This window comes from Peromyscus californicus, unplaced genomic scaffold (assembly GCF_007827085.1).
Source record: "Peromyscus californicus insignis strain IS unplaced genomic scaffold, ASM782708v3 Scaffold_6__1_contigs__length_162567912, whole genome shotgun sequence".
Classification (NCBI taxonomy): domain Eukaryota; kingdom Metazoa; phylum Chordata; class Mammalia; order Rodentia; family Cricetidae; genus Peromyscus; species Peromyscus californicus.
In genome coordinates this window covers 797,675-819,424 of record NW_026294584.1, presented here as the reverse complement: position 1 = coordinate 819,424, position 21,750 = coordinate 797,675, and the positions used below count along the sequence as shown (strand labels likewise).

The 21,750-nt window shown below is 37.3% G+C and overlaps 1 protein-coding gene across 6 annotated transcripts in view; it reads left to right on the top strand.

The window, feature by feature from the left end:
* Positions 1-21,750, top strand: part of Kmt2e (lysine methyltransferase 2E (inactive)) — a 75,714-nt gene that overhangs the window by 46,915 nt on the left and 7,049 nt on the right. For 5 of the 6 annotated variants that reach the window (XM_052721803.1, XM_052721804.1, XM_052721805.1 and 2 more), the window contains 10 exons: positions 1,302-1,419; positions 2,842-2,951; positions 5,805-6,069; positions 6,802-6,900; positions 15,951-16,115; positions 16,925-17,233; positions 20,115-20,369; positions 20,536-20,683; positions 21,099-21,349; positions 21,667-21,723. In XM_052721803.1, coding sequence (XP_052577763.1) covers positions 1,302-1,419; positions 2,842-2,951; positions 5,805-6,069; positions 6,802-6,900; positions 15,951-16,115; positions 16,925-17,233; positions 20,115-20,369; positions 20,536-20,683; positions 21,099-21,349; positions 21,667-21,723 — 1,777 coding nt within the window. The remainder of the gene's footprint in view (positions 1-1,301; positions 1,420-2,841; positions 2,952-5,804; positions 6,070-6,801; positions 6,901-15,950; positions 16,116-16,924; positions 17,234-20,114; positions 20,370-20,535; positions 20,684-21,098; positions 21,350-21,666; positions 21,724-21,750) is intronic. The other variant, XM_052721806.1, reaches the window with a different exon arrangement.

Sequence of the window (21,750 nt, the reverse complement as noted above, 5' to 3'; positions counted from 1 at the left end):
ACCATGTACTGCCACACCTGGATTTATAGATTCTGAGGGCTCTAACTCAATCCTTACAATTGCATGGCAAGTGTTCTACCTGCTGCACTATCTCCCTATCCATCACTTTAGTTTTTTACTACTATAACTAGATGCTTTATGTGATTTTTTTTTTCATGTGATCATTTCAATTAAGTATAGTGTGGTTGGCATGCCAGTGGTAACTTTTGTAGTGTGCTAACATTTAAAGACTTATTTCCCAGCCTCTTGCCCATTTCTGTGCTGCTGAATTCTAAAGTAAGCCACTTTAAACAAGTAAAAGCAAGATAGCTTTGCTACCTAGGGTGACAGTCAGGAATTCTCATTACTTAAGATTGTCAAGAGCCTTTCTACCTACTACCTAAGTTGTAACATACTTGCTAGAACCTGGAAAGAATGTGGTGATTAAAAGTGAAACTCCCCCTTCCTTATTAGACAGTGTTAGTAATGTTCCTATGCTGCTGCCACCACTTTAACTCCCACTTCATTGGAGCTTCTTTTGTGGTTTGGAATTCTTGTGGAAAATTGATTTGTTCTTCTGATAGCTGTTAGAAGTATAGAAATATGTTACTATCTTTAAATCTGTGCTGTGCTGTTTAATACATTAACATTGTTAAAACATTCGTATTTACTTAAGCCATGAAAGATACATGTAGCGTATTTTATTCGAAATCTAGTATAAATCAGTTTTAACCATACCAGGAAATGGGACTTTAAAAGCATGGAGTTATCCTGTAAAGGCAATGTATTTTCTTTTTATCTCTAAAGAATTTCTACCTAAAGGAGGTAGGAGAGATGGCTCAGCAGTTAAGAGCACTGGCTACTCTTGTAGAGGACTTGATTTGGATTCCCAGCACCCACATGGTGGCTCACAACCATCTATACCCTCTTCTGAATTTTGTGGGCACTAGGAACACAGATGGTACACATACACATAAAATAAAAATAACGATTAAAAATCTTATTGAAAAACCAATTTCAACCTTAATTGCTTTTGACTTAAGGCAGACACAAGTCTTATTAAAGTAGTTAAAAGTGGCTTCTGGAATCAAATTGCCGATATTCAAATACTTGCTTTATTGTCAACTGTGTCTTTTAGAAATTTCTTAATCTGTTGTTTATCTAATGAATCACAGGAAATTGTAAAGTTTTTGTTGTTTACTTGTTTTGTGGCACTAGGTACTGAATTGAGGACCTTTTGCCTGCTAGGCAAGCACTTTACCACTAAACTATGTCCTCTAGCCCTGTTATACTAAAAGCTTGTAATGCTTCTTTGTTTGTAGGCCATACCCTTTTGTTTTATTCTACTCTAAGTTTCATGGGCTAGAAATGTGTGTTGATGCGAGGACTTTTGGGAATGAGGCTCGATTCATCAGGCGTTCTTGTACACCCAATGCAGAGGTAAGCTTATTGAAATCTTAGGAGAAATAGGAACACAAGTTAAAAAAGTCTGCACCTATTTTATTTTGTTCAATTTTTTTGTGGATATTTAGGTGATAATCTCTAATCATTTTTTAAAATAACTATCCGTAAGCTGTACATGGTTGTGCATTTACTCCTTTAATCTCTTGGGAGGCAGAGACAGTTCGAAGCTGGCCTGTTCTTCATATCAAGTTCCAGGCCAGCCACTGCTACATAGTGAGACCTCGTCTCACTTTTTTTTTTTTTTAAACTTTCCATGGCTATAAAACTGTAATGTTCCTTGTAAGAGAAAATATGAGATTTCTGTTTATATTGGGAGCTCTATTTGTGCGTCAGATGTTATTTTATGAACTTGCATCATATAGCTAAAAGCTAGATTTAATGCTGTTATATTAATAGTGTGTTTGTACGTGCATGCATATACATAGAAATCAGAGGACAACTTTGAGTCAGTTTGCTCCTTCTCCCATATGGGTTCTAAGGATTCAACTCTAAAAAGGTTTAGCAGCAAGGTCCTTTACCACCTGGTTTATCTCACCAGCCCAAAAGTATATTTTATATTTGCTATAAATTTTTAAAACAAAATTTTAGAGTATACTGTTTTTTTCATATACTGCAAATCAAACATATTTAATTTTGCAGCTAAAATTTGTAGTATTTGGACATAGACTTGGGACAGTTAGGGCTTTTCTGTGGCTTACTAGTTTCATAACCTTGTCAGTGCCTTTTCACTCTTCTATATGTATATGTATGGTGTTGGAGACTAACTCTAGGACCTCACATGTTAGGCAAGTGTTTTTCCACTGAATTACATGTTCAGCCTTTTGTACCTTGCTTTTATGTGTAAAACAGTAGTTCTGAACTAAAAGTATCATGGGAAGTGAAACTGTGTCAAAGAAAAGTATTCTTAGGTTTACCATTAGTGTATACTCATACTCAGGATGATATATTACTTGAAAGAACCCACAGTTTCAAACATGCTGAAAGGTAACAACAGAGTATACTTATCAGATGATGAGAATGCAGTGTTTCTTCTATTTGGAATGTTAGATGGTGGGCTATAGGGGTGAGTATTGCCAGTGCACCTTTGCAAACCTTTTAGGTGATGGCTATTGATTGGTAAGTCTTATGATGAATGGCAACTTTCCATGTCATGCTTATAAAATGCTTTTAAGAATTTTTTTCAGCCAGTCATGGTATTGTACACCTGTAACTCTAACATTCAGAAAGCAGAGGCAGGTGGTTCTCTGTGAGTTCCAGGCAAGCCAGGGCTGCATAATGAGATACTGTCTCAAAAACAAACAATAACAACATAACCTAATAATATGAATAATTTTCCTAATTGCAAGGTAAAGATGCTCTAAATAGTGTGTAGAAGTGTAAAATTATTCTTCTTAACAGGTGAGGCATGAAATTGAAGATGGAACCATACATCTCTACATTTATTCTATACAAAGTATTCCAAAAGGGACTGAAATTACTATTGCCTTTGATTTTGACTATGGGAATTGGTAAGTTCAAGTCTGTAAATGCCATGTTTCAGATAGATTAATGTCTTCATCATAGTTTAGATATTGTTATTACTTAGTAGGAAATGGTTAAAAGTACCTGAAATTAAGTGTGCTGTTATCAGCAATCGCATCTTCATTACTTATTTCCTAAACTTCATTGTAACGTGAGTGTTCAGACCTTATAATTATTAGCTCTAATTCAGTTACAGTACTGACTTTACTGTGTGAGAATTTTTTCCCTCACTTTCTTATACTTCAACTTGTTAAACAACTTACTTAGTTATTTGTTATGAACACATAATTTTTTTCTTAAAAACAAAAGATACTGTACCAGTTTTTCTTGCATTGTAATAGAAATGGTTTGTGGAGATCCTGCAGTAAAACTTTAAGAACTATTGTCTTGAAATGTTAGGGGGAAAGACATTAATTTTGGGTAAAAAAACAAAAACAAAACTTATTTGTATTTTTAAAATTATAATATGAAATACAAATGACACAAATATCCATGTACTTATTTTCCAAATCAAGAAATAAAGCAGGAGATATAGCTCTGTAGTTAGAGTGCTTTTCTCTCTTTTTTGAGGGTGAAGAGGAGGATTTAGGCCAGCCTCAGACTTCCTGTGATGTCCTTGAACTTTGCTCTTCCAGCCTCTATTTCCTGAGTGATAGAATTACCGATGTGTACCATATGCAGACTCTCTTTCACTCTTCTTGAATCTTTATGTATTTTGTAGTATTTTGGGTTATAGACATTTTAATTCATTTCTTCCTGTATTTTATTATTTACTTATTTTTATTTATGTGTGTATGTCAGTCTATATGACGTGTGTGGGTGCCAGAGGCTAGAAGAGGGCTAGAAGAGCAGGATATGGGTTGGGAGCCGTCCAGCTATGGGTGCTGGGAACCAAACTTAAGTTCTCTGAAAGTGCCCTTAATCTCTGAGCCATGTATCCTGCCCCAACCTCCTACATATCAGACATCATTTCTAAAATTAAGTTTTAAAGTGTGCATTATGGTTTCCTGTTGTTTGTTTTTGCACTTTTGGGGGGCCCGCCACCCAGCTCCCAAATGAATCACACATGGAGGTTTACACTTACTTATGAATGCCCAGCCTTAGCTTGGCTTGTTTCTTAAATTATCCCATCTATCTGTTGCCTCTGCTTTTCCTTTTCTATTCCTGTATACCTTTCTTGTTTACTACTCTGTGGCTTGCTGTGTAGCTGGGTGGTTGGCCCCTCAAGTCCTCCTCCTCTCTGACTCCTTCCTCTCCTCCCAGATTTCTCCTTCTATTAATTCTCTCTGCCTGCCAGCCCCACCTATCATTTCTCCTGCCTTGCTATTGGCTATTCAGCTCTTTATTAGACCATCAGGTGTTTTAAACAGGCAAAGTAACACAGCTTCACAAAGTTCAACAAATGCAACATAAACAAAAGTAACACACCTTAAAATAATATTCCCCAAGTTTCCTTTAGTGTGCAGTCCCTTTACCTTCAATATGTATTTCTACCTTTGAGTCATATTTATGATAACAATTTAGGCTTTTCCATTTTTTAAAATTTGTTTTTATTTGAATGTTTATGTGAATGTATGCCACATGTGTATTGGTTCCAGCAGTGACCAGAAAAAGACTTTATGTTTCCTGGAGGTGTATTTCTGTTGTGATGGGCTCTTCTATGGGTACAGGGGTGTGAGGTCAGGCTCTCTCAACTGCAGGAAGTGGTCTTAACTGTTGAGCTATCTCTCCAGCCCCAGGAAATAGTCTATTTTGAAAGCCTATTAGTAAACAGCATATATGTTTAACATGTGGTGCCCATTTTTTAAAAGACAGGGACTTCCCTGCTCCCATAGTCTCTCCAGGTTTTTACAAACTTTTAACCATGGGCGGGGCGGGGGGGGGGGGGGGTGGGGAGGTGTAACATGCGTCTTGTGCGCTTTAGGAGATTGTTACATAGGCGTTGAACATAAATCTGTAAAGATCTGTGTGCTTTTATATCTTGCTTGGTTACTCGTTATGTAATCATACACCAGTTTCAGCATGACTTTGTGATTCCTTAGCTCAAGACTGAGGATACTACTCACTTAATGGAATATTTTGAATATTTTGATGAGTTAACACATACGAAGTATTTAAAGCAGTTTCTGGCACAGAGTAATGGTTGTGTAAACACAAGTTGTTGCTATCAGACAGACTTTTGCAGTTAAGTGTAATCCTAAAAGGAAGCTTTTAGAGTACCATGAGCCTAAGCTTTAAGGTCATCTATAAAATTGAGAGTATTAATAATTACTGAGAAGATGAGGGATGGTATAATTTTTCAGGCCCCATTTAAAAGAGAGAAGACTTAGAATTAAGTTTTCTTCAAGGTATCTTTTAAGGAAAACTGGTTATTAAAATCATTCCTTAAAGTATATTAAACTAGGGAAGATCTGGTATTTATCATAGCTGGCATTTTTTTTAACTGAAGAGTCAGCATACCACCCTCAGACCAAGTAAGGGTGTTTTTTTTCCTTAATGTTACCTTGCACAAGCTATAGTATATCCTTTTACTTTAAAAGACTGTGTTCAAAACCAACATCTAAAGGCTGGGGCTACAGCTCAGTGATATAGCATTTGCCTAGCATATTTGAAGTATTCGTCTTTGGGTTCAATCTCCAGTAGCAAAAAACAACAAAAATTAGTATCTAGTACTCTGTTATTATGAAAAAAACATTTATTTTGACATATTTACCAGGAATTCAAATTACTAAAATGTTAAGATTTACTTATTATTAATAAAAGCATGAATTTTGTGGAGTTGCAGCATGAACTTCTCAGTCTTGTTTTATATATTAATATTTACCTGATTCTCATTTCAGTAAATACAAGGTGGACTGTGCATGCCTCAAGGAAAATTCAGAGTGCCCTGTTCTAAAACGGAGCTCGGAATCCACAGAAAACATCAATAGTGGTTATGAGACCAGAAGGAAAAAAGGAAAAAAAGAGAAAGATATTTCAAAAGAAAAAGATATACAAAATCAGAATATTACTTTGGATTGTGAAGGAACAAATAACAAAATAAAGAGTCCAGAAACAAAACAGAGAAAGCTTTCTCCACTGAGACTGTCAGTATCAAATAATCAGGTACTGACTCTCCTGATTCTCAAGGAAATTATTTTAATTAGGAAAATGTTGTATTTAAACATTTTTTTTTTTTAGCTTAAAATCATTTAATAGTTTAAATATTTATTTTTCCAGATCTGGGGATTGAACATAGGCTTTAACACAAGCTCGGCAAGTGCTCTACCACTGTGCCTGTCCCCAGCCCTTGTTCTATTTACTTGCACATAGGATTTCCTACAATAGATGCCAAATTATTAAGAAACAACCAAGTTGACAGATCCTTATAAAGTGGAGCATTTTCCTACGACTGTGTAATTAAAGACATTCCAGATAGCATAGGTTTTTGTTGTTCTTTTGAAACAGTATCTCACTCTGAGGCTAGTAACTCACTACATAGATCAGGCTGGCCTTGAACTCTGTCTACCTCTGTCTCCAGAGTACAGGATTAAAGATGTATGGCCACCATGTCTCATGTCTAACTGTCTTAAGTATTAAATTGAACAGTGGAGATTTCAAATCTGCAGGTTCGGTGAAAATTTGTTTTGGAACAAATAGAAACATAAAGCCACACTACCATATTTGATAGGAATTTCATAAACCTGCTTATATGAGTTTGAAAACTTTGTTTAGAAATTTAGATTTTGGTGGGCTTCTTATTTCACATACTGAATTGTGGTTAAAAGACACGGTGTATAGTTCCTATTTTATAGATGGACTAGTAGTTTCCATAAATAAGTCATTTCCATTTTTCAGGAACCAGATTTTATTGATGATATGGAAGAAAAAACTCCTATTAGCAATGAAGTCGAAATGGAATCTGAGGAGCAGATTGCAGAAAGAAAAAGGAAGATGGTAAGTCAGGAAGCTAGTGGCTGTGTGTGTTCCTTTGGGGTGGGTCAGCTGCTCTTCTACAAGTCAACTACGTTTATGTGGGTTTCTGTACTTCAAGTTAGAAAATTTTGGACTCATGATATGACATTGAGCATTTTTATTTGGCTTTGCCATTACCATTTAAATACACATTTTTTTTTTTTTTTTTTGTATTTTTTCGGACTTTTCATTGGGCATTTAAGAATGTAGGCCGGGCAGTGGTGGCGCACGCCTTTAATCCCAGCACTTGGGAGGCAGATGCAGGAGGATCTCTGTGAGTTCGAGGCCAGCCTGGTCTACAGATTGAGTTCCAGGAAAGGCACAAAACTACACAGAGAAACCCTGTCTCAAAAAACCAAAAAAAAAAAAAAAAGAATGTATACCACCTTTAATAAATAACTTTGAACATTTTAAAGCCAAGAATTTTTAATAAATTTAATACCACAATTATTGTTCAGTATGTCTTTTTATTAGCTAAATGTAGTTTCTTTTCATGACTTAAGACAGAAACAGATCCTTAAGTTTTGTATTACTACTAAGTCAGTTAGCAAAACTTCAAGATCCACCATGGTTTAGTAGCCATTGTGTCTGTATTCTCACACTGTTATCATCATAAGCTCTATCTTCCTCATGATTTATCTACAAATGTTTTGTCAGTATAAATATTACAAACAAGAAATTATAATTAATTGTAGCAGCAGAGTATGGTGACTCACACCTGCAGTCTCAGAATTTGCAGGGATGAAGCAATAGGATTGCCATGAAATGAGTAGATAAATCAATTACAGAGCTGGGGTATAGCTTGGTAAAAGAGCACTTGCACAGCATGTAAGGGCCTGGGTTGATCTGGTGCCCTCCTTCCCTAGCCCCCCCAAAAGAGAGTTAATAGTGGCAATTAGCTTTCAAAACACTTTCTGGCATAAGAATTGACACGTGACTTTACAAACCATGATGGACTTAGTGTAGGTTTCTCACATTCTTTTATGTTAAGGTTTTCATACTTTTTATTCCATGGGATCTCATGTGTTATAACTAGAGTGGGGATGTAAGATATTGGATCTTTGTAGACCTACTTAATCTTTTAAAAATCATGATGGGGATCATCCTCAACTGATTGCTAAAATACCTGCATTGTGAAAGCAATACAGAGTGTTTCATAGCTTCAGAACTGCAGAACCACTTGCCTAAAGAGGTGAAAGCTTGGAAGAGGTTGATTCCTACATCTAAAGGGATTATATTGAACTCTTTAAGATTCAATTATTCCTTAAATTACTTGCACCCAAATTTTCTATGGCCTGTGTATATGCACACACCGACACTCATGTTGCTTGCATCTATGTATGTGCACTGCATGCATGCCTGGTGCCCTTGGAGGTCAACCATGTGGATGCTGGGAACTGAACCCAGGTCTTCTGGAAGAGCAACAAGATCTCTTAACCTCTGAGCCATCTCTCCAGCCCCCTTTCTTTACTACTAATTTTCAGTCTGTTGCCCAATTGGTGCAGCTTTGACTTTGTATTATTACTTCTGTAGAAGCTTTGGATCAGTTTACAGTAAAGTATGGGTTTTTACAACTGGCTTTAAGAACTGTAATAGGCAGCTGGGAATAGTAGTAGATGCATGTAGTCTCAGGATTTGGGATGTGGATGGATGCTTACATTGGTCTGAGTTTATCAGATGTTACTGGACTGGACATCGTTAATATATATAATGGAGTTTTTATCTGAATCTGTCAAATGTTAATGGACTAGACATCATTAATGTAATTCTTGACAGTATATATTGTATATACTTATTGGATAGTTTTTCTTGTATTAGTTATAAGCTTTTTTTTAATTTTAGACAAAAAGAGGGGAAATGTGGTGGTATTGTGTTCCCCAAAATATTGTGCACCCTAATAAACTTATCTGGGGTCAGAGAACAGACAGCCACTAAATACAAAGGCTAGAAAATGGTGGCACTCACACCTTTAATCCTAGCATTCCAGAGACAGAAATCCCTGTGGATCTCTCTGAGTTCGAGGCCACATTGGAAACAGCCAGGCATGGTGACTCACGCCTTTCATCCCAGAAAGTGAGCCTTTAATCCCAGGGAGTGGTGATAGAAAGCAGAAAGGTTTATAAGGTGTGAGGACCAGAAACTAGAAACATTTGGCTGGTTAAGCTTTCAGGCTTCTAGCAGCAGTTCAGCCGAGAGCCATTGGGATGAGGACACAGAAGCTTCCAGTCTGAGGAAACAAGACCAGCTGAGAAGTTGGCCAGGTGAGGTTAGCTGTGGCTTGTTCTGGTACTCTGACCTTCCAGTGTTCACCCCAATAACTGGCCTTGGGTTTGATCTAATTAATAAAAACTGTTAAGATTCATGCTACATCTTAGTTCAAGATCACCCTCTACTAAATAGTGAGTTTACATGCGACCCTGTCTCTCTCCCTCAAACTCGTAAAGCAATGACTTTGGGAAAAATAAAATGACACTGGAGATTATAATATGTTCATGTAATTTTATTCAGATTAATTTTTGTCATTATGTTGCTACTTTTAAAATACCAGTCAAGCCAGGCATGGTGGCACATGCCTTTAATCCTAAGGGAGGTAGATGCAGATGGATCTCTAGGAGTTTGAGGCCAGCCTGGTTTACATAGTGTGGTCCAGGACAGCCAGGGCTATAGAGGAACCTGTGACACCCCCCCACACACTAAAAGGGTATGTGTGTATATGTGTATACACCTCTCAATGCTGATAAATGTGTTAGAACTTAGAACATGCCCAGTTTTAGATCCTAGGGATTGGATACCCTTTGCATGTTATAAATTCAGTGTAGAAAACACATGCATTTTCTAAGCTTGCTTGTGATCGATTTTTAGCTAATGTGAAATTCTAATCTTTTTTAATATATTCATCCTAATTACTGCCCCTGAAGTGACTGAAACTGTAAGTTTTGTTAATGGGAGTGTAAAATGTGGGAAACCTGTAAACTATGTCATTTTCAAAGGATGTGAAATGAAACTTAAAAGCTTTGCCACCTTGACCCTAGTTTTAAGATTATTGCAATCTTAATTTTAACTGGAATATCACTTTGATGTTTAGTTTATTGATGTAAATAGGTTCCTAAACAATTGATATGGATTTTCTTCTCAAAGCCTTGACTTTGAAAAAAAACTTAATTTGAATCAGCTTTTATTCTTGTAGACTCTGTCATTTACACTGGTTATATTAATACCAACAGTTGGATAGAAAAGAGCAAATGGAAAAGTGGCAACTTAAAAGCAAGTAGAATACAGATGCAATACTTCTGAGAAATTTATGTCAAACTGATTAAAATTTTCTCATATGCAAGACAGTCCTAAGAACATTATGGGTTTCATTAGGAACTACTAGCTAATATGTTCCAAGTCAAATTCCATGTAATCTATTGTAGTAAGATTTTAGCAAAACAGAATTATTTTGCTGATTGTTACCTATATAAATAATACCTTGCTCAGTTTTAACTACTATATTGGTATGTGAGGTTGTAGTATATGGTGTCTTTTACTATGTAGCTATTACTGTCTAGAATTCGGTTGAAATCTACCTGCCTTTGCCTCCTCATGCTTTTAATTATACTCAAAATAGCTTAAACTTGGAGTCCATGGAAGTTGACTCATGATGGTCCTCACATTAAGACAGAAATTTAAGAATCAATGAAAGGAAGACAGGAGTATCTAGACTCCTGTTATCCTTATTGCATAAACTCCTTGACTGCTTACTTGGAATTTCTAGCAGGGGAGCACAGCAGGGGAGTACCCTTGATCAAAGACTGGTCTTCCTTTATCTGAGGTCATCTAGCCTTTTCAACTGAGTGCACATACACATGGAGCTGGAGTAGCATGGGAGGAAAGGGACATTAGGCTAGGCATCCAGATAAATCAACTCTGGTGATCAGTGGGGTGAGAGATGTCTAAGCCAGATAACTTTCACATAATAACATAAACTTATATAAGAACTTGTTTATTGTCATAATCCCAGCTGCTAAGGTGGAAAAAAGTAATTGGCTTTTAGAATTGGCAGCTTAGTAATAAGCCAACTAAATGTACCCAAGAGCCACTTAGAAAAGACAGGCCATGAGTATGAGCTTAAATGAATTTTCTTCACAGCCCAGCCAGTGTCTGTAGGCTTTGCCTAGAATTAGGCATGATTCTCATAATTTTCTGAGGCTTCCTCTGTGTCAGAATGTATTTCATAGATGTCTGTGAAAAAGTATGTTGTTACTTAGAAATTCTGTTCGTTAGCCTTATCTGCACTTGAGTACCTTGCAACATTTGGGGTGCATGATTGACTCATCTGGAATTCCTGGTTCTTATCTTGGGGAACAATTTCCCTGGGGGAACACTATTATTATTTAGAATCTATGCTGTTACTAATGCATTTAGAGGTGATTGAACTTAGAAAAACAGTTTAGAAGGTACCAAGTTTTGATATTATTAAAGTATGAGAGCAAATTTGTTGCCAGGAACGTCATCTGATGATAGAAGTATGAAGGACACCATCCTAACTCACCACTTTCTTCTTATTGCATGACAAAACTGACGCTAATTCTTGAGATTAGTAATCATCTTTGTTAAAAATGATATGGTAAAGCAGAATAAGTTTATTTTTATAGTCTGTCCAAACAAAATGAGGTGTGGTTATGGTTTACCTGCCTCTTGTAATAAATATTCAAAATCTTTAAATGCTTCAACTTATACCTCTTCACACGACAGTGACCTATGCTTTATACAATACATAATTATTACTTGTTTAATAAAATCTCAGTGCTGGATGCATGGGTAGGGTTTACTTATGTAAAACTAGGTGAATAAAGAAGGCAGAGCAGCTCTCATAGAGAATGCCACATAATGGTGCTGTTAGGAGTACGTTGAACTGTCATGTGATAGAGTAAATACCATGTATTACTTTGGGATGACTTTCATTCATAATCTTAGCAATCTTTAAAGTTCATTTATCGGTTCTATTGCTATTTGAAAGAGGTTTAAGGAAGAATGTATTTCTAAAGTAAGGAGTCTATTCTCTTTTCAGGACTGCAAGATAGTTACTTGGTAGGTGCTCTCTGGTTTCATTTCCTTCTTTTTATAGGCAGTTTTGTGTTTCTCAGTTCTAGAATTGGGGATATTTTACTATTGGAATTATTTTTAGCCCCTGGGTACTGAGACTGAGGAGAGGGAGACTGGAAGGCTGCAGAGATGTTGTTTCCCCGGCACCTCTTGCTCTTGCACTCTCGCTACTACAGGCCAAGAGTTCTGCTCTTGAGGTCCGGGGATCATTTTTGTTTCAGAAAAGGCATTTGTTTGCATGGTAGAAAAGCAAATCAGGAGGAACCTACATTTCTTCTAACGCCAAGTTTACTTTACTTATGGTGCTCAGACTAGAGGCTTATTTTCAGTTGTTTCAAATGAGTTTCAGCTTACCCAGTGCAGTTTATTTTCTACAGCAAGATGGCTCAGTGGGTAAAGGCATATGCTGCCAAACCTGATGACTCTTAGTGGAATCTCCAGGACCCATACTGTGGAAGGAGAGAACTGACACCTTCAAGTTGTCCTTAAGCATTTTGGAATGCATACCACTCCTTCCCACACATACATACACACACAGATAAACTAAAAATTTTAAATTACACCTCAAGTGGGAAGAAGTATGAAGCAGATTTTTTTTTCTTTTGCTTATAGGTAATTATACTAAGAAATAATATACTAAGATCACAAGAATAGTGTGTAGGTAGGTCATGTGGCATATCCCACATACTCTAGCTAAAACCTAACACTCCAGTGTAACAGTTTATCAAATCCAGTTCTGAATTGAAACCTGTCAGTTTCCCAGCTCACAGATAATGAAGTAGCCTTGGGCTTGGATAGAGCCATGGATGGCTTGTATCACAGTTCTAAACTACAGCCATTTAGAAGCTATACGTAGTAGTATTGCTAGCCCTTGTCTCCTCACCAGCTCCAGTTCCCTATAAACTGAGTTAATATACTTTTCAGAGATCTGTAAAATGGTTGCAAATTCTTATTCATTAAATATTCATCTTTACACAAGACCATATACATGCATTAATGCATTAGATACAGTGGTGAATATAAAAACTGACAGGGCGTGATGGCACACACCTTTAATTGCAGCACTTAGGAGGCAGAGGCAGGCAGATCTCAGTGAGATGAAGGCCAGTATGGTCTACATAGCAGGTTCCAGAGCAGTCAGAGCTACACAGAGAGACCTTTCTCTTTAAAAATAAAAAATAGCCGGGCGATGGTGGCGCACGCCTTTAATCCCAGCACTCGGGAGGCAGAGCCAGGCGGATCTCTGTGAGTTCGAGGCCAGCCTGGACTACCAAGTGAGTTCCAGGAAAGGCGCAAAGCTACACAGAGAAACCCTGCCTCGAAAGACAAAAAATAAATAAATAAATAAATAAATAAATAAATAAATAAATAAATAAATAAATAAATAAATGAAAAATAAGTAAAAGTCTGCAAATTGTTTTTAGTCATTCAGGCAATCATTTATTCCCAAACACTTGCATAATTTTAAGATAAATCTCAGTTAAAGTTATTAGGAATTTATTTAGCGCTTTCAGCTTCATTGCTATATAATAAATGCTTGTAGAAATGTGGTAAGACTTGTGGTTTCTGTAATAATATCAGTGGTTAATTGGAAAGACGAGTATGTTCGCTGTCAGGAAACTTGTAATTTATGCAAAGGCACTACATTTGAGTGGCCTACATACATAGGGACTTTTGTGACATTTTTTAGGACTTAACCACCTCTAAAGTGTTTTGTTTAATCAACATATGGTCACACTGTTTTCAACGAAGTTCAACCTTTACTTCACTTCGCTCTTTACGTCATACAGGTTTGTCTCAGATCCTCAATCTCACAATCCAAAACAAGGAAAATATTAGAGTATGTCAAAGACATTTGACGTACACTCATTACTCTGTCTTAGAAGTTCTAAAGTAATTATAATAAAGAAAATCTCTTCCTTGGTTATCTACCTAGTGGTTGAGTTACTCACACATAAAAGAATCTTGGGCATCATAAGAAATGGCTCAGTGGTTAAGAGTGCTTACTGCTTGCTCCTGTAGAGGACCTACGTCCATGGCTCACAACTGACTATAACTGCAATTTGAGGAGATCTGTCGCCCCTTTCTGGCCTCCAAGGGTACCTGCATGCACATAGTCATTATTTTAAAACAAGCTTGTTTCTTCTGAAAAATACTGTTTTTTAAAAGAAGTAATCATGGTAGTTAAAATCTCCCCTCCAAACAGGCTTAACAGGTGAGGTAATTTTAAGAATTACTATTATGATTGGGCAGTGGTGATGTGTGCCTCTAATCCCAGCACTCTGGGAGGCACAGACAGGCAGATCTCTATGAGTTCAAGGCCAGCCTGGTCTACAGAGCGAGTTCCAGGACAGGCTCCAAAGCTACAGAGAAACCCTGTCTTGAACAATGTAAAAAACAACAAGAAAAAAGACTATTATAAAGTCTAGATTTCTTAATGAAACTTTTTATTAAAAAAAATGAATTTTTTTTTTTTTTTTTTTTTTTTTTTTTTTTTGGTTTTTCGAGACAGGGTTTCTCTGTGTAGCTTTGCGCCTTTCCTGGAACTCACTTGGTAGTCCAGGCTGGCCTCGAACTCACAGAGATCCGCCTGGCTCTGCCTCCCGAGTGCTGGGATTAAAGGCGTGCGCCACCACCACCCGGCGAATTTTTATAAAAATTTTTATAGGGGTTTAAAGGAATGAAAGTAAGGTAGAGGCAGGAAATTGTCTAAGAATTTGGCTTTAAAATTTTCTGTTCCAGTGAACAAACGAAATCGTGTTTTGAATTACCCATTCCGGTTACATGAAAAGAGACAGATGTGTGTCCATGAACAAGTAATCTTACCTCTGTGGACCCATTTTCTCTGTGTGAATTCAAAAGGGTGAAAACTTAGAAACTCCTTTCAAAGCAATCCCAGTTGAGCTCTGTTAGCACCTTTTATTTCCGTACTGAATGTGTTTACTTAAAAAACAGGAAAGAGTAAGCAACAGTTATTAGTGTTTAAATCTCTGCCAGTCATTGCTGGAACTAAAGCTGAAACTCCAATGTTTCGAAGTCTGTAGCAGCCAGATCTTGAGTTTCTGATCTCTCTTTCTTTCTTCCCCACATCGTTGACAAGGAAGGAGGATCTGAGCCTCAGGACCTGGTTCTTTGATTTGGAGAACTGGACAGTTGATGGACCTGCTTCCTGGTTCTGGTTGAGAGCTGAAGCATTGCCAGGCCCTCTGCTCAGGCCCTGGGCCTGGCTCTTAGTGTTCTCTACCCAAGAGAACTCTTGCTGTTCCCTCAGCCCTGTCTTGAAGTGTCAGTGTAAGAAAGGATGAGCAGAAGGTAGAGGAATGCCTTAAAAGAACTGTAATGGAGGGCACGAGGGCAAAAGTAGAAATGAGAGTTAACATTTATGAATGCCTGCCATTTTCCAAGTATTGTTTCAAAGCCTCATGTTTTCCATTTGAACTCAGTAACAATCCAATGAAGTGTTAAGTGTTCTATGCTATTTTACAGCCTCAGAAATGTCAAAATTAATTTGCCAGAGTGATAGAGCCATTTACTAAAACTTAATGGTACAGCCATGGCTTGAACCTAAGACTTTGCCACAATATAACAAAAATACATTGACTCTTTAAGTGCATTTGAGTTTTTCTATTTCAATATATTGTTTCCTTAGAGATTTTCAGTTTCTTTTAAAGGCAGACCTCTCTATTAAATTTTTGGTTTTTTGGTTTGGAAAAACAAGGAAATTTTTTTGTTTGCTGTATCGTTGTACTTCTGTGGCATATGCTCTCAAATGGCTGAGATGAAGTTTGGGATTTATACACATGCTGAATGGCTGTAAATTGTTCCCCTATCCTTCTTATGCTAACAGTATCACAGCAGTTTTTAAAATCTGTCATGAACATCTGACATTTACAACTTTCGCTATGGAATAATGATATTATTTATTTCAAATTTAAATTTCATAGACAAGAGAAGAAAGGAAAATGGAAGCAATTTTGCAAGCTTTTGCCAGACTTGAAAAGAGAGAGAAAAGACGAGAACAAGCTTTGGAAAGGATCAGCACAGCCAAAACAGAAGTCAAGCCTGAATGTAAAGAGTCACAGATTATCACTGATGCTGAAGTTATCCAGGTATTATTACTTAGGTTTATCTTTATTTTCAGAGTTAAGTGCCTTAAATTTCTACACAGTATAGTCCCATCTACAAAAATTATGTCTGTGTGCTTGCATACTACTGTGTACATATGGAGGTCAGAGGGCAACTCCGAGTCAGTTCTGTCTCCTCGATCATGTGGATTCTGGGGTTCAAACGCTGGTCTTTAGGCTTATGTGCAAGTGCTTTACCTGCTGAACCATCTAACCAGCCCATGAATTTTTAGTAATACCTTTTAAATAATGCCTTTTAAAGTATTTTCAAACCCTACGGGAAATTTAGACTTATATTTGTCTTGCATTGCAGTAAGAAAGTGTTGAATTATTTTGGTTTGTTATCAGAAATTGGCTAATCCACTAAGGCTGTTACATGCCTGCCAGCTTTAACTTGGTCCCCAACACCTATGTGGTGGGAGGAGAGAACCAATTCCCACAGGCTGTCCTATCAAATGCGCGCGCGCACGCACACACACACACACACACACACACAAAATAAATAAATACATTTTCATTTTTTTTATTTTTTTGGTTTTGTGACACCGGGTTTCTCTGTGTAGTCCTGGGTGTCCTGGAGTTCATTCTGTAGATCAGCCTGGCCTCCAACTCAGAAATCCACCTACCTCTGCCACTGAGTTGGGATTAAAGGTGTGTCCCACCTCCACCCAGCTTAAAATACATAAATTTTTAAAGAAAGTTCTGGAAAGCTAGTTTTTAAAGTAGACAATGCGATATTTCAACATAACCGTATCTATAAGCATTAGAAGTACCACTATTGTATTTTGAACTAGGAACAAGTAAAAGAAGAAGCTACCGTCAAGCCAACCCCTGCCAAAGTGAATAGAACAAAGCAAAGAAAAAGCTTTTCTCGCAGTAGGACTCACATCGGACAGCAGCGTCGGAGACACAGAACTGTCAGCATGTGTTCAGACATACAGCCATCTTCTCCTGACATTGAAGTTACGTCACAACAGAATGACACTGAAAACACTGTACTTGCTGTAGAGCCAGAAACCGAAACTGCAGTAGCAGAAATAATTACTGAAGCGGAAATTACAGCACTTAATAAATGTCCCACAAAGTACCCCAAAACAAAGAAGGTATGAGTCCTAATGAAAGTAAGAGCCATTTGCAACAAGTCTCTTAACTGAAATTAAACTGTCTTAAAAATTCAATTTACATTATTTTTACACTTGCAGATATTTGATTAAGAATGAGAAGTACCAAACTGTCAAGAGCATTGATACTTTGTATTATAAAGATTAAATATAAAGACCTTTAGTATTACAATTCATGATTTCTCTAAATAAGCTTGTCTACTAATGTATAAAAATATTCACTTCTCTGAAACTGGTTTAACATACTCCTCTCTCCCATGCCTACGGATCTAACGGATCTAACTCAGAGCCTTGTGAATGGCAGGCAAGCACTCTACCCCAGAGCCACACTCCCAGCTCTTCTTCGTTGTACATTTGATAATCTATTTATGTAGGTAGTTCATAAGAATATGAAGAAACTATCCGGGCCGTGGTGGCGCACACCTTTAATCCCAGCACTTGGGAGGCAGAGGCAAGAGGATCTCTGTGAGTTCGAAGCCAGCCTGGGCTACAGAGTTAGTTCCAGGAAAAGCACCAAAGCTACACAGAGAAAACCTGTTTGGGGGAAAAAAAAGAATATGAAGAAACTTATGATTTCAATAGAATGCACTAAGAATGTGGACTGAAAAGTTTATTTGTGGGTGTGTGGGCTAGAGTGCACATGTGGGGATCAGGAAATAAAGTGTATTCTCTCTGTCTGCTCTGTGGGCTCCAGGCTTGGCAGCACAGCACCCTTAAACACAATGAGCCAGATGAGGAAGATCAGTTTTACATCAGATCATTAAAGAAATCGTTAGAAAATTGTCAGAGTTAATGAAACAATTTATGGGAAACCCCTCACTGAATTTCATCCTAACAGTCTAACTAACGTTAGGGGCTGCCGTTTTTCTCTAAAAGACAACACACAGGGACAGGTGACTTAGGCCATACCCTTATTTTGGAACTTTTTATTTTTGTCTTTTTCTTACCTAATTTCTTAATAGTTCATAGGCAGGCTGTTAAACAATGAAAAGTATGCTTAATGAATTCTGGTATGAGTTCAAGATTATACGCCAATGGCAGACTCTAATTTCCTTACCAGAGTCAGAGGTTTTGTTGGAGACATCACTAATGTGTTTCATTTAAAACTTGTGTGCCACATAACTTAAGCAAGCAAGTGGATACTTGCCTTCAGTAGTAAGCATATTTTTTACCCACATTTGGAAGGAGAAAAAAAAAAATTGAAGTTTTTCTTTTTGAAATGAAAAATAGATGTTTTTAAACTATTTTCTTAATTATAAATACCACATTTATATGCATTAAATATAAAATATATTTGTTAAAAGCAAATTGTTGGCAGTGCTATGTGTTTATGTACAGCACATTTTATCATTCTGTTTAATAATAATACCATTACCCTACCACTGTCCTACAAAGGTACAAACAAGAAATTATACATATAGGAAAAGGAAGAGGGATAGGATACAGAGTACTTTGGAAGATAGAATATGTGTCTGTATGTGTATGAATATGTAATACTTGTCTAGAACTTACATTTAAGCTATGAAATTCAAAACTCCAACAGTAAAAAAATAACGTTCCTAAGCAACTGTTTTTTTTTTTTTAAAAACAGTGCGGCGTCTTCAAGACCAGGTATATTCAGGTAGCCATTTTATGAGGGCTGGGGTGTGGCTCCATGGAACAGCACTTGCCTAGCATGTAGAAGGCTAGAAGGCCCTGGGTACAATCCTAAGCATTTCCAAAAGAACAACAACAAAAACAATAATATACATGGAGGAATGGTAAAATTTCAAAAGCGTAGCATCTTTAAGAGGTATTTCAAGCCGGGCGGTGGTGGCGCACGCCTTTAATCCCAGCACTCGGGAGGCAGAGCCAGGCGGATCTCTGTGAGTTCGAGGCCAGCCTGGTCTCCAAAGCGAGTTCCAGGAAAGGCGCAAAGCTACACAGAGAAACCCTGTCTCGAAAAAAACCAAAAAAAAAAAAAAAAAAAAGAGGTATTTCAAACCTCCAAAGACCCAAGGATTGTCAATGCGGACATGCTTCTTTTATCCATGTTCTAACCTCATCTCCAGGCAACCATAATGAGTACTTGGTCTAGAAAAGCACTGCTTAAAAAGCAGACTTTCCTAACAACTCAACAGTCTCATGTAGAATATAAAGCAATAGGCCTGCATTGTTTTTGGCACTCACTGGTATCTCCTAGATTTTGCTATATCAAAAAAAAAACAAAAACAAAAAAAAACAAAAAGAGAAGAAAAGAAAAAGGCCCCTACTGCTGGCTGGCCAGGTACTTAGTATATGTAGCCCAGGCTGGCCTCAAACTTGTGTCAGTCCTCCTGACTTAGCTTGGGATAATAGGCAGTGCACCACCATGACCTGCCAAAAATTAGTGTCTTTTTGTAACATAAACTTTCTACATGTATCCATGTATTTTATCCCTATAAAATATTATATAATATTCCTTAGGATAATAATAAATAACAAAATGAAAATACTGATAGTGGGGTTTCTTTGTCACCACATAATATGATTAATTTTTGTTAAAGATTATTACTAATTGTGCGTGTGTGTGTCTGTCTGTGGGTGTATGCACATGAGTGCAGGTACCCATGTAGGCTAGAGTGTCAGATCCCCCTGGAGCTGGAGTTACAGGCGGTTGTGAGCCACCTGACATGGGTGCTGGGAACCGAACTTGGGTCCTCTCTGAAAGAGCAGTATATGCTCTTAACCGCTGAGCCATCTCTCCAGCCCCATAACATAAATCATCTAAATTACCCATCTTATCGTCTTAGACGATGTGCCAATATCTAATTTGATATTAGAATATTCTGTAGTGGAATCTGTGCACTTACTATATAGTGATCCAAATGTTTCTGTTCTCTAGCACTTGGTCAATGAATGGTTAAGTGAGAAGAATGAGAAGACAGGAAAACCTTCAGACAGCCTTTCAGAAAGGCCTCTGCGCATAACTACAGATCCAGAGGTGTTAGCTACACAGCTCAATTCTTTGCCAGGTCTCACTTACAGCCCCCATGTATACTCTACTCCTAAGCATTATATTAGATTTACATCACCATTCCTTTCGGAAAAAAAGAGAAGAAAAGAAACTACTGAAAACATTTCTGGCTCATGCAAAAAGGTAAACTTTTCTTTGGATATAAAAATCTAGGAGAAGCCAAATGCAAATTTCAGTCCTTACTAGAGCTCCTCACAATGAAATGCTTTTGTGATTGGCTTTGCATTTATAGGCTATATAAATAGCTGCAAACTGATCCTTATTCATTTATTTTTTCTGTTTTATTCAGCGATGGTTGAAACAAGCCCTAGAAGAAGAAAACTCAACCATTTTACATAGATACCATTCACCTTGTCAGGAACGATCCAGAAGTCCCACAGTTAATGGTGAAAACAAAAGCCCACTTCTGATAAATGACAGCTGTTCCCTCCTCCCAGGTAGTGTGTGCTCAGTGCTCTGTCAGTGTGAGGAGTTGTCGCGGGCAGGATAACCGCTGCTGTGTCTCTGGTCAGCTGACTTTTTGTGTGTGGACATACATAAAACTGTAGTTGGAAATACTGTTTAAGTTGGGGTTTAGTGTGGGGCTAGGTGCTTTCAATGGAGTTAAAAGGATTCGTAAGACATGAGTTACAGTAACATGAGTACTTAATAACACTTTTTGAGACTTCTAGGCTTATAAGCTTCAGGCAAGATAATTGCTAATGCTGAAACTTTTGGAGGCTTAAGGAAGATGATTTCATGTTAGTTCCATTTTTTTAAAAAACACTAATTTGGGGGAGAAAGTTATCTTAATTACTGCTAATTATATTATAGCAGCAGTATGATTTCTTATAATTATTATTTCACCAACAGATTTAACTACACCACTAAAAAAAAGAAGACTTTATCAACTGCTAGATTCTGCTTACTCAGAAAGCTCCACCCCCACTCCTTCACCATATGCTACACCAACTCACACAGATATCACTCCTATGGACCCGGCCTTTGCCACTCCTCCACGGATCAGATCAGATGATGAAACTTACAGGAATGGTTATAAACCCATATATTCACCAGTGACCCCAGTAACTCCTGGCACACCAGGAAACACTATGCACTTTGAGGTGAGACATTTCAATGGGGGGAAAAAAGACATGTCCATTCCTGGGAATGAGTGTTTCTGAAACTTTTTTGGCAAACCCTGTCCCTGCTTTGTTAACTAGTGTGGTGAGAAACTAAGAGAAAGTTGGGAACCTACATTTACACAAATGTAAACATTTTTATCTGTGCCACATGAGCATTTTTTTATGTGTTTATCAAATTCACCTAAAGCAAGTGTCTTCAACAAGGTTTAAATCTGAAATCTATGTATGCATCATGTCTACAAAATATAGAGGTTGTTGTATTTTAATTTCTAATTTTGCTCATTACTTTTATATAGAATATTTCTTCCCCAGAAAGTTCTCCAGAAATAAAGAGACACACTTACAGTCAAGAGGTAAGGAATTATCAAAAAACATTCATT